At 31.9% G+C, this 13,958-nt stretch overlaps 1 protein-coding gene and 1 pseudogene across 1 annotated transcript; both read right to left on the reverse strand.

Moving 5' to 3' along the window:
- Nucleotides 1–257: 257 nt before the first annotated feature.
- On the reverse strand, nt 258–4,537 carry LOC100779549 (NPL4-like protein 1). The gene is made up of 2 exons (XM_003554443.5): nt 3,331–4,537; nt 258–814 (listed from the first exon to the last, which is right to left on the reverse strand). Exons 1-2 carry the CDS (start codon nt 4,315–4,317, stop codon nt 560–562), a joined length of 1,242 nt encoding a protein of 413 aa, XP_003554491.1. The 5' UTR covers nt 4,318–4,537; the 3' UTR covers nt 258–559.
- Nucleotides 4,538–6,907: 2,370 nt separating this feature from the next.
- LOC102661865 (peroxidase 39-like) lies at nt 6,908–8,621 on the reverse strand (annotated as a pseudogene).
- Between the last annotated feature and the right edge of the window lie 5,337 nt (nt 8,622–13,958).

The raw sequence follows: 13,958 nt of genomic DNA on the forward strand, positions 1-13,958 counted from the left end.
AATTTGAAAACCAAAAACTCGTAACTAGTGCAAACAGATGCTAAACTTCAATTATGCTAAACTTAAGGGTGTTTGTTCCTGCACCCCATCAAGAAGCACCCCTTGATATTTCATAAACCCTTCCGGAATATCAAGGGGTGGCACTCCTAGAAACTTTGATGTAGTATAGTATTAATTTAATATTCATAGCCAAGTTCGACATTGGACTCCACGCTCACAATGCCCGAGAAAGACATTCCAGTAGCCTTGAGCACACATTTTAAACATTGTCTTCATTCTATAATTTTTGTAGCAGTATCGCACTTAAAATAGTAACTATTAGAAGGAGCTATCTCTAATTAATTTAAACATTAAAACATGTAAACCACATCAGCTCATTTTCAGTAAAATGACAGATCCGAGATTTTCCGCAGCAATAAAGAAGCAATGTACAAATTACCAACATACGAAACATTCCTTGAGTGCTATGGGGCAATATGCACCATGTTGCTGCAAAGGACCTGAACGTAAAGTGCATAATTCTCGTGTCACCATGAGTCCAGAACAACTGCATACAGCATCAAGCAGTGCTTGCCATAGACTCAATAAGGATCTGATAACCTTCTGGAACAGAAGTCTGTGTCTGCACACATTCCGTCAATGCAGGAACATCAGCATTCAGGTCTAAAACCCTTGCTAATACGAGAAGAAGATGAAAATCAGAAATTCGCTTCACAAATGGAAGATTTTTTGACCGTTCCAGATGATTCTTCAAAGCCTTCATAGTCACTTGAGTGTTCCGGTTCTCAATGGGAAATGATGATGAAAGAGGACCCTGCATTTTGGCCACAATACACTATTAAGTTCCGACAATTATAATTTACAAACTCTATAACAGATGGAATTAGTAGCTCAGGACCCTGCATTTTGGAAGACAAAAATCATTTTTATAACTGTTGAGTGCTGACATTATATTACACACATACTTGGTTCAAGTCACGGTTATACAAAAAAGAAAAATAAGATTAAAAAATTATTGAGTGTTGACATCTGCATAACGAAACTTAATTAAGTTTGGGGCAATAAGAACCGCACCATCAAACATAGCCTCAACTTCATAAAAAATCTGCAGAACCAAGGAGTTAAGCCCAATTCAAGGTGACAAAGAAACACTGAATTTTTGGTTTCCTCATCTGGTTCTGATAACAAACAGTTTGCCATCACTTGGCACTTGAAGAAAAAGGAACCTCTTGTTGTTCCTCAACGAGACATTGAATGACTTACAATATTTGAATGGTATTCTGTTGAAGAATTGCTCCACGCTAAAGTGCAGGCCTAACTTGCAGTTTCATTATGAAGTTAAAGCTAAGTCTAGTGGTGCAGTTCTATTGCCAAGCTAAGTTGAAGACCATATTGACCAGTTCAACTGGTTGAAGTGGGAATGGGAACTGATCAGGTCATCAGTTTGGACAACTATGGAAACAGATAGAGCAAAGAACATGCCAAAATTAGGTAAGAACCAGTGGTAGAAACCTAGTTTCTTAAGAAAATATTTTAATTCTATTTTTTTAAAATAAATAAATAAAGGCTCATTTATAAGATCAACACATGGAGTGTTATTATTCAACTATTATTAATTTCTAACTTATAAGACACATATAATATGATCCTTAACAGCTCATTCAAAATTTTACCTACCTTGATTTTCTTACATATATAATTATTACCAGTTTGATCCTACTACATAGTTTAACTATGTTGAACCATGAATCAATGCCTTCAGGGGGTTCATTTTAAAAACTTTGATTGCTATAACCAACTTGTCTCACGGGAAGATAAGAAAAAATCAGGAATTTTATTTATTTTTTGTCTCAATATCCTACTAAACCAAAACAATACGCTGATAAACAGCAAGGCAGAACAAACCAGTTTCATGGTATGAATAATTCACATAATAAACCTTGAGAGAGAAAATAAGCAGCAGCAGAGTTGCATAAAACAAAACTAGCACCTATGTCATACAGCAAACATTCATGAAAGGTTTCTAAATTTACTGCAGCTTTCAAGAACAATAGAATAAGTAGCATTTTGTGATTCAAATATTGGTAATACTTTCATGACAAGTAGCAATTCCCAAGTTTTTGGGATGAAAAAATTCACTTGTTATCTAACTATGATTGCCCATTTGAACATATTAAACTTCCTTTTTCTTCTCATAAGTTCTCATAGGAAGACTTTAAGAAACAATAGGTAGAAGACTCCTTAAACCAAAATATCTACCCTCAAAACAAATCCTGCTCAGAGAAGAATTATAAACGAGAAAACATTTTTTGATTCCCCAAAGAGGTTAGAGACTTCATCAATTATATGGCATTCATTGGCATGAATAAAGAAACGTTATTTTGCAAGAAACTAGTTCCTATTGATCAATTTTTTTTGTCAAACGACAGGGATCATCCATTGATTACTGTGACAAGCTGAAATCTATGATGTTCTGTAAATCTGTCAAAACTTCTTGTGCACATATTAAGCCCATACGCACAACAGTAGAAAATTTAAAAGAATGAAAGCCCAGCAATTAAATCATATCTAATTATAAATCACCATTGAAACCATGCTCCGTTAAATTATTAAACTTGATATATGGAAGAGAAAAAAATTACTATGACTCAGTGTTCTCCAATTTTACTAGCATCCACTGAAACCAAATACCAATCTGATGAGGCACATCCTCAAACCCATGGAACCAACTTATGCTGATACAGAAATTTATAACTTACACACAATCCAACTGATTCATCCATAAAAAAAAAAAAAAAACTAGGCTCAACAGAGCTGAGTAAGCCACTTTTTGTACCGAACATTAATCTCAAATTGGCTAAAAATCAATATTCAATTGCCTACTTATTTCTAGTCCTGGCGTAAAGTCTAAGGGGAACTAGAAAACCATGGAGAATTAATCCCTTCCCCTCTATTCCCCCTCCAACAGCCACCCCAATTTAAAAAAAATCACGGTTTTTGCAACCCCAATTGTCCCAGCATCAACCGCACTTGTCTGCAATTTGCCATAATATCAAGGATCATAATTGCAACAGTGACCACAATTTAAACATTCTATAACTTTATACCCCTCATGAAGACAAACTCTTTTGATGCTTATCCTAAAACAAGAGTTCCTTACACCCCTCATAATCCTAAAGCAGAGTTAAGTTGCAGCTATATATATATATATTGGTATCTCAGCGGCAGAACTAAATAACAGCTTAGGGGCACATGATAGTTGGTAAGAGACAATCACAATCACATTGACCTGAAGTAAAAGAAAGAGTAAAACCAATGTACCAAACATACCTGATGATCAGCGATTTTGACGACGACCAAGAAGAAATCATTGTCAACCTCTCTAGTATCCTTAACCCCGACAACCACATCCTTCTTCATCTTCGACAACTTGGGATCATCGTCCTCCTTGATCTCCGTCTCGAACCACCCTTCCTTAAACAACCTCACACACACATCACTCATCTGAAACGCTTCAAAATGCACATCAGCACCACCCATTTCCTCATTCACCTCAAGCTTAACCACCGCAGTAGCCCACTCCTTCAACCCACTCTCGGCATGGTACTCCACAGCCTGAAGCACCTCCCTATTCGACAAAGTGTAATCCTTCTTATCCTGAGTAATCGTCTGCGTGAAAATAAACCCAACCTTCCTCATCCCCAACCCCACCGCAATAGCTTCAACAAACTTCTCCTCTTCTGGGTCCCTGAAAAAGACGAGATTGTCCTCCGAACCCTGCTGCGGAGGCTCGTAGATGAAGTCCACCTCGACCTTTCCCACCTCCGAAACGGTGCCGTACATGAACCCCCCGCGCTTGACGGCGAAGGCGAGAGTGTCGTTGACGTAGTGCTGGAACGCGTTGGCGCAGTCGCGGTCGAAGGAGACGAGCTCGCAGTGTGGATTCTCCTGGCGCGTGACGCGCATCTGCTTGGCGATGAGGTCGTCCATGGTCATCTTGCGGCCGAAGGAGCCGGCGGGGTTGAAGGCGGGGCCCGCCACGCGCCGCTCGCCCTCGTAGGCCAAGAAGACGATGGAGCCGTGGCCGAGGTTAAGAGACGAGAGAGACGCATCGAGGTTGGACATGTCGGTGAATCGGAGGAGATCTTCGAGGGATTTGGCCAAGAGGAGGTTCTGGTTGGTGGAGAGGGTTTGGTTGTGAACCGGGATTCCCAATTGGGTTTGGATAATCCGTTTTAGGTCCGAGACTGTTGTGGCGAGGGGGTTTTCGACGCTCACTCGCTCCAGGCCATCGCGGCTACGAATTCTGAGCATCATCGTGACGGCGGTTTTATATATGTAGTATGTGAGAGTGTGGGGTTAGGGTTAAGTAGATGAGGATGAAGCGATTGGGGGAATGCCAAAGCTTCGCGCAAGGAAAACAAGTTTCACCGTCGACGCCAGAAGGATGCCAACACTGTTTGATGTGATCACATTATATACCTCTCATCTTCGCCTTGGATCCTGGGAATTTCATATTTTTTTTTTTTTCGTTTCATATTTGATGATCATATTATTAAAAGGAAAATAAATAACTATCTTATCTTTGTTTTAATCCTCTTTTTATTATCTTTTCTTCTTCTCATCTTCTGTTTTATCGTATAGCCCCCTTTCTATCACATTTTATCATTTTACCAAGCCAATAAAAAAACTGAAAATTGATATTTTTTTATAATCCATGAGATCGGATCAATTTCTTCTAGCCATGTTTACGAAATTCAACTAATCCAAACCAAATTAATATCTTTAAGAGAAAAAAAAATTGTGTACTATAATATAATTTTATACAATCATTTAATATCTTATCCTATATGATAATTTTGTTTATTTTATAATAATTATCTTAAAAATTAAATAAAAAATTATTACTTATTTATAATTGAATGAGAGGATAAAATCATTTTATACTATTAATGTATAACCATTAAAAATAAAATATTACAATGTCAATAAAAGAAAATAATTTTTAAATAGGTGAATTGTTTAAAAACAAATAATACAAAAAAAATAAAAAAGAGACATGTCAACCAATCAATCAATTGTCAAGAAGGCATCAATTAATTATCCTATAACATGATTTTTTTTGTAAGACATTAACTTATATAATTAAAATGAAAGTTAAGGAAATATTTTTCATCAAATACATAAATTAATTAGTATAAAATTATTCTACTTTAATCCAAGGTGTCAGATCCAAATCTTAGATATATAATTGTGTAAATATTTGGCTGAATAATTTTATTATTCATAATAATCATATATGATTCAATTCAATAAAAAATACTTATCATTTAGACTAAAAGATAAAAGCCAATCAAAATAAAATAATATAAATTATACCACGTTGGTTAAATGTATAACAAACGCATAATAAAAATATGAGTGAACCATGGAAAAATACAATAAATTAATTAATTATCCTTTTTGAAGACATCAATTAATTATCCCATAACATGCTTTTTTTTTCGAGACATTAACATATATAATCAAAATAAAAATTGATGAGTTTTTTTCACCCAGTGCAGAGATCAATTGACCTAAAATTATGCTAGCTTAATAAAAAGTCTCAAGTTTGAGTTTAATATATACAACTACAATATAGACATTATGAGAAAGACTTTTTTCGTCCATAATAAACCTATTCGACTTGAATAAAATACCTTCCATTAAAAGATACATATAATTTAGACCGCAAAAATAAAAGTCAAACAAAATAAAGTAATATATAATTATACTACGTTGGTTAAATGTATAGCAAAAATGTAATAAAAATATCATTGAAATATCGAAAAACACACTAAAATATATAAGTTACATGTGAAATAAATAATAACCTATGTGTATTAAAAATGAGAAAAAAATTATGCATTATAGATTAAAATAATTTTACACTATAATTCAATCAAAAATTATTATTTATGATAAATTGATTACCTTTTCTAAAATTATCTTAAAAGTTATAAAAATATAATTTTTAAGTTGTCTCCGTAATGACCCTTGATCCTCTGAACTCTTTTCTCTAATAATTAAAAATAGTCATTTAGTAATTACTTAAAAAGTAACAATAACTATAACTTGTTCGGTAAGAAAGAAATGGGGAAGAAATAAAGGAGTGAAAATAGAAGGGTGATAAAATTATTATTGTTAGATAGCTTAAAAATCAATAGTCCAATTTTATTTTTTGTGTTTTTTTCTCCTTGTTTCCTAGTTTGTTCCTCCTCCATTCGCATGCTCTACAGGGAGAAAGACGAAAGCTCCTGATCCCGTCCTTCAGGAAAATATATTTTCTTTTTAAGCATGCCAGCTTATCCTAATTAAGGATTTTATTTCATCTAAGCAGCTGAACAATAACAACGAAACACCGATCCAAATGATTACTCAGTCAAAATTAGTACCCTTATCAGAGGAACCCTTTAATCTACATGGTTTTGTTTAAGGTTCCCCCACCCCCTCTTAACACTATGACACAGATTAAGTGAACCCTGATGCAAAAATAGTGCATGCACTCCGAGTATTGGCGTGAACACTACATGAATTTTAGTAATATAAGGTAAACTAGTAATATGTAAGTCGAAAAAATTATCACATCAGGAATTAATTTTTGAGGTTGAATAGGCTCAAATACTAATTTTTAAATAATATCAAAATCTATGCTTGTTATTATATCTATTAGACCAAGTCTTACTGGATCAATTGAAAATGTTTAATCTCATAAACTTTACCGTCAAGAGGTATTGTGAACGGTGTGAAGAAATGTTAAAATTCCTATATTAATTAGTGATATAATTAAAATATTAAATAATATATATAAATGGGGGCAACTAAGTACATATATTGAATGTTAAGTCAATGAGGAAAAGGTGACACCGTTAATTTAACACAGCCTTCATTTATTTTTCACTCCCATTTGAAGGTATCTCAAAACAAACTTTAGCGGCTTTGCAACCAACATTAAATTGTGACAAAAAAATGTAGCAAAAGAAACACACCAAATTAAAACCAGAAAACAGCTCTTAATTAAGAGTTGACAACAGAGCACTTTCTCCTTGTTTTGTTTAACCAATTCGTTGACAATGTTTCTTGATATCTTAGTTGTTAAAAGGGCAGCATCTGATTGGAATAGACCCTTGTTCTGGCGAAGGATAGAATAATAGTCACGGTCAAAGGTGTTTGAGCTGTTAGGATCCATCTCTATTGTTGTGGTGGTGTCACTGAGACCTTGGCATTTTGTCTTCAAAAAGTTGGCATAAGTAGGATTCAAAGAAGGATCTTGATCACCTTTTCCAGTGAAGTTGAAAAGCCTGTTACTGAATAAGTTACAATGACCTATCCCAATTGCGTGTGCTCCTACACACACACACAAACAGCCAATAGGTTAATTTAGTCAGTTTAATTTAATATCTGATTGTGATAATTTGGGTGATCCCTTGATTACAATTAGTATTTGAAAAAAAAAAAATAGATGTAGTTCCCTAAATGTTTTAAGCAACATTGCGCAATTAAAAATTGAAGTTTCATCTCAATAACCCAAGTTAACACATTTAATGTAAACTTTCATTGTATGAATTACTAAAATAAAATTCCAATTCTAATGTTAAAATAGTTCTTAAAGTATATAAGAAACTGCATCTAAATTTTGTCCTTAGTACTTATTATAATATTAATTATTTATGTTTAGCATTGAGTTTATAAAATATTAAATGTACCTGATAACACAACCAAGTCATGCACAGTAAGCCCTTTACTAGCAAAGCTTTGTTTGAGCTGGGTGAAATTGAAGAAAGGTGCTGGCAGATTGGCTAAGGTTTCACCACTTATGGATACTCTGCCATCTCTTCTACCGGTAAGCACTTCCCACATTGGCTTATTAAACTGCAAATATTATCAATCAGCTACGTGCATAAACTAAGATTACATGAAAACATACCCAAATTTTGTAGTATATATAATGGTTAGCTTTAGGCTTTAGCTTACTTTGACGGCAACAGCGTCCCTAGCTGCCAATGTTAATATATCAGCACAAGATACAGCTCCGAGACATTTTTGCCTCCAATGCTTCTTTTATTTCATCTATGACATCAAAGCCAGCCAAAGATAAATTGGGAATGGCATCCTTCTCTGCAGTGTTGGTGGCAGTGGAGTCCAGCAAAACCGAACCATCACAACCCTGAAATGTTGTTTACAACAATGCCACGTGAATCATTTATATGTAGCTCTAAAACACATTGCATGGAAATTAGCATTGTTGTATTTAAATTTGAAATGATGCATGGTGTAATTAGTATTCATAAAGAGCAAGGATTAGGAATGTTTACCCTGACAAAACAGTCATGAAAATGCATTCTAATCAACTTGGCAGGCAAATCAGACCTTCCAGAGACATGTTCCTGGATTTTTGTTCTAACCATCTGCTCGGCTTGAGGACAGGTTTTCTTGTAGAATTGCTTTCTGAGGTTGCCTCCTTGGCAAACCTCTAGGATGCAGAACATTGCCAAACAAGCTACAAGGAAAAATCTCATCTTCATGCTTATTGTTTAATTAAACCCTTTCCTTACTTCTAAGCACTTGTCTTAACTAGAGAGTGCAATGCTTAGCTACAATGCATTTGCTCCCTTTTATAGGCATTCCATGTCATATCAATGTAGCAAAACCAGTTGAGCATTACATATTATAATATTAAAATCGTTTAGGAAAGATGACTATGAGAAGGAACTTATGCCCTCATACCAGGTTCAACCATATATAATTAATTGCAACTTCAATCATTACATGCATGTATGTATCTAGTTGCATTAAGATAATCTCACCTACCATTGGTCTGAGAGGATATAATTAAATTTTTTAAAACATATCTCTTAATTGGTAATGCCACTCTATAATAAAGTCAGTTTGTGTTGAAAGAGATTTTCTTTTTCTTTTCTTTTTGTTGAGTTTGTGTTGAAGAAGTTGAATACGTTGCTCAATTGTATAGTGGTTACAATATGCCAGCACTCTGCACGTATGTTCTTCACTGTCATAACCTTCGCGGGTCAACCCTTTTTTAAGCTTTCTTTTTTGGTTTGAGTGTTTGTCTGAGTTCTAGTCTTCTAATCTCTAACATCGAGTTGCTGATGAATCGGTATGGTTTTACAAGTTTTTTTTCTTTTCTTGGTACAGAAGGAAAAGTTTTACAAGTTAAATGTACATGACAATTGAAAGCGTACGTAAGTTTTGAACGAAACATTTTAAGATAACTTCAGTAATTTATATAGAAATTATAAACTATAAATCAATCCACTTTCTCAAATTTTAATCATCGGTCAAACAATTCGAGAATTAAAAAAAATGACAAAATAATCATAGAATTATAAATAATCAATCAATTTAGTTCATCCGTTGTTAGCTATACCGAATTGACTTGTCAAGTATCCGAGTAACAACCAACTAGATACATTTATCACATCATAAGTATGAAATAATAATTACTTTTTTCATTCTCTACATCTTTGTTGTTCCTCTGTACATTTTACACTAGTTTTACGATCTATCTATTGAGTAAATGCCACCAGTAACTTATCATTAGTCTTGTTAGAAAGGTTGGTCCCTGCATTTAATCATATGATTGTTTCACACAACTTATTTACTACACTAATATTTTGATCATTTCTATAGTGTGTGATAATTACGTGTATGTGTCAAGTTGATTGTCATTCAAACACTTAAAGTCTCAATTCTATCTGTTTAACATTGTAAGATGACACTATTGAATATCAAAGAGATTAAATTGATTGATGATTTAGAATTTCAGAATATTTTTTTTTTATCTATGAGAATAATTCACCTGAATTTTTTTATGGTCTCAATAACAAAAATGATTTTTCCATTTAATTAATTTAAGAACAATTTGTTCTGTTGTTTCAATTTCAAGATTAAAATATTTTTTTTTTATTTATAAAATATTGATCTATTAGAATGTTAATTTTTGTTAATAGAAGATATCAAACACACAAACTTTTCTTTTTTTCTTAATCATTTAATCCACCTTATAGTTCCTAAAAACTAAAAACGATTTTTATTTAGTGGAATGCATATGCAGCTTATACCAGAGTACACGTACATGACTTCAAATCAAAAACGCAAATTGGGTTATGAAAAATGCAGATTACTAAATGGACAAATAAAAAAAAGTTATTATGGAGCTAAAATTTACTAAATTGCAAATGGTTGGGATGTAGGAGGTTATTTAGAAGGTTTACTAAATTGCAAAGACGTAAAAAGTGCCAATACTCAATTCAAACTATAGTTTGAGCTCCATGTTTGTTGTTTTGTCCCACAAGCAACAACGACAACAAATTCGATGTATACGTTAGGTAGTTCTATAAATTGTTCTGGTTGTTATCGTGATCGAATGTCAACGACTAAAGTATTGCAAATTTGCAAGCCAGTGCAAAGGATTTAGAAAATTCAGCAACCAAGACAATCTTATGCTTGTCAATTGTCAAAGGCATCGCAAACATTCGTTTCTTCACAAGTTGTTCTTACGAGTTCGTCGTCTATATACTTGTCCCACGGCACATGCTTGCTTAAGATTTCAATTAGGAAATAGGAATAATAGCACGGATCCATGGGGGCACAGGTCGGTCCCCTCAATTTTTAATTTTTTTTATATTTTAAGTTTAATTATTTTATAAAAATTGAGATAAGATCAATTCTTGTTAATTTTATTTAAAATTATATCTCAATAACACATTATAAAAATGATTTCTTTTATCAATTTAACACTTGAATTGTGTAATATTATAGTAATCATCATATATATAATTTTTAAAATAATTTACACATTCTTGTAATCTAACGATAAATATGTATAACCCATCTAAATAAATAAATAAATAAATATGTATTTATATTTTTAAAGAGTGTATGAATGTTAAAATTAAGTAATGTAATAACATATCAATTAATTTTCAAAATGTAACAAAACTTTGTATACTTAATGTATTTTTAAGAACTTTAAATTTAATAGTTAGTTTGATAAAAAAAAACACCTTTTTTACAAAATAAAAATTTAAAATATAGTTTATAAAATTTAAAATTTCCATATAATATTATTCATTTTAATTATTATACTATTTATTTATTTCTTAATAAAATATCTCATCTTTAAAAATTTTAATAAGAATTTTGAATTAATAAAAAATATATTATACCTTAAAATATATTTTGTTTATAAAAAATAAAATTTATATAAATATATCATTTTACATTTGTAAGCTATTCAAATAAATAATTTTATTAAAATTTAAATAAGTTTTGTATCCTTGCAAATATTGTAGGGCCCTATTATTGGAAAAATATTATGTGTGTACAGTTATATATTTTCGTTCAAAACTCGACTTTCTGGTTAGGCCTCTCCAAGGAACAAAGTGGTGTTAAAGAACAATTGTTTGAAGAGTTCAATTTATTTTTCTTTTTGTCAAACAAACGCAAAAACCAAAATCTGAATTTTAAACAAACTTGGGGTTGGGGCAGGGTCCATGGGCCCCTTCAAAATAACAAGAGGAGCCGCTCCATTTGATCGACACAAACAATCTTCTCAGTGTACGAGACCTTTGACCTAACAATATACCTCACACAAAACGAAAAATCTGAGTTATATAAATTAAACTAAATTATAAACATTCACCTGAATGGTTTTGTATGTGTTTGACTTAACGATGTTACCATACATGCAAACCCTGTCAGTAGGTTTGATAAAGTTATATTTAAGGGAAATATAATTGAAAATAAATACGGATGGAATGAGAAGCAAATAAAAAAAAGGGAAATTAGAAAAAAAAAATGACCGAAAAATGTGTTACAAGACTTTAGAAAGAAAAAAATAAATAAATATATAAATGAATGTGCGCAAAATGCAACTTTTGTTAATATTTTGATCCAATTAGAAGAAAAAGAGCAAACTCGGTCAGAAAGACAGAAAATTTACATTTCTACATGCTATTAAGGATAACATATTTTTTCCCTTACAGAAAAAATAAGTTTTTTTTTTTTAATTCAACACCAAGCTCCCTCACCAAAATTAGATAATTTATATTGGTATAAACTGAATAGTCAATATCTCAAGCTTTTAGAAACCATACATATTCATTCTCCAATATCATAGTCATAGATCAATTGAATTCCCAAAAAATAATATCAGTGGGTTGAACCTGAATGGCCCGTCCCATGTCAGCCCCCAAGTGTCTCATCCCAATCCCATGTTAATCTATCTGAGGCATATGGTTCCACAATTACCCAACATAGCGGTAATTGTGTTCTTGGTTAGGACCCACCACCCACATTAATCTTTTCTTCAGACACTAGCTCCTTCAATTAATCAATTGTGAGTGCTGAGTAGTAGTAGCAATGTGAGCAAATATTTCTATCATTTCCCTGGGTGATGAAAATGTTGTAACGTAAACATTTATTGTGCATCTCATTTCTCATAAAGCATTTGGAATCTAGTAAAGATTCATACTAGTTGGACATGCAAAAGTTGTCGCCGTTAATAAGATGCAGCATCTACACAATAAGGAAATTGTTCATAAAAGACCGATCATATTTCTTTGCAACGGTCTTCCATAAAATTTGAATTTCGTTGTCAAGGACGGGATGTCTTTCTATGCTTTATTGGAATTTGGAAAATTGTCCTTGTGCCAACCAGACATCAATCATCTAATTATTAATTACAGGAGCTTAATCATGTTCATAAATTCTAAATTTTCATCATTTTGATGGACAAATCAAATCACCATTCGCGACTTGTGTTGTGTATTAAATGAAAGCAAGTTACTGATTTGATGTCAAAACTATTTAACGCATGGTAAATAGTTGTACAAATGCCAAATTTGATGCCTTAATTTTATACTGATGAATGTTTGTCTTGTTTTATTTTAGCTGACTCGCAAATCAGCAAGTAGCAAACGATATCACTTTTTCATAATAGAAACTATATTGTGAACGAATTCTTTTCCTTTACCCAGGCACTTATGTCAGCCTATGAATTGTTCCCATAAGAATATACTATTCTAATATTCTAAACCGTTATGTCGTTTTAAGATTTAAGAAACAATATTCTGATTACCTTGTAGTATGATTTAAGATTCAAACTATATTTGTTTGACATAGTGGAGCGATAAAAAAAAAAACTCAATTTAAAAATGTTTAGGGAGATGATTTTTTTATTCATGATTATACTGATGTTTGAGTACAAAATACAAGGCGAAAGAGAACAAAATAGCCCATTATTCAAATTGCAGAGTAATAATGGAAACACCATTAGTTGAGAGGAGACAAAATTACCACAGAATTGACATATATGACAGAAGCGTTAGATATACTCTGCAGATATAAATTACCTTTTTGAATAAGTTCATTTTTTAAAAAAATATATTCTAAACACCATTTTAGTTTCTAAAAAGCGTAAAGTATTGCAACATTAGCTTCTAAAATTAAGAAAATTTTAAATAAATATTTAAAAAATGTAATTCATCAATCCCATAAGTCCTAAATTCAAAAAAAAAGTATAACTTAAATTATAATATTAACATGTGTTTAAGAACCAAAATAATAGTGAGTAGTTTAATTTAAAATTTTAGATTAAATAATTTAAAATTTTAAAGACTTATTTTAAAAAAATATATTTAATAATTAATATCACATTATTTTTTATTTATTTGGTATCACCAAATGTAGGATTTTAGGTTTCCTAGTGATACTCTAAAGTATTCCCACAAGTTTTACCTTGTGTTTGGATACAAAATTTCAATTTTTTATAGAAAATTTGAAATACTTTAAATTTGAATTGCTATGAATTAAACTTACTTGGTTTCATAAATATTTTGTTTAAATGAAATAATTTAATTTTTCTAAATTTTAAATTTTTTGTTTAGATGAAGTAA

Source organism: Glycine max, chromosome 19 (genome assembly GCF_000004515.6).
Source record: "Glycine max cultivar Williams 82 chromosome 19, Glycine_max_v4.0, whole genome shotgun sequence".
Lineage (NCBI taxonomy): Eukaryota > Viridiplantae > Streptophyta > Magnoliopsida > Fabales > Fabaceae > Glycine > Glycine max.

Bases quoted from the DNA above. Each gene is read 5' to 3' on its own strand.
- LOC100779549 (XM_003554443.5), bottom strand. From the start codon at position 4,317: ATGATGCTCAGAATTCGTAGCCGCGATGGCCTGGAGCGAGTGAGCGTC. The intron at 815-3,330 runs GTATGTTTGGTA...GCCAAAATGCAG, and splicing joins TCAAAATCGCTGATCATCAG to GGTCCTCTTTCATCATCATT.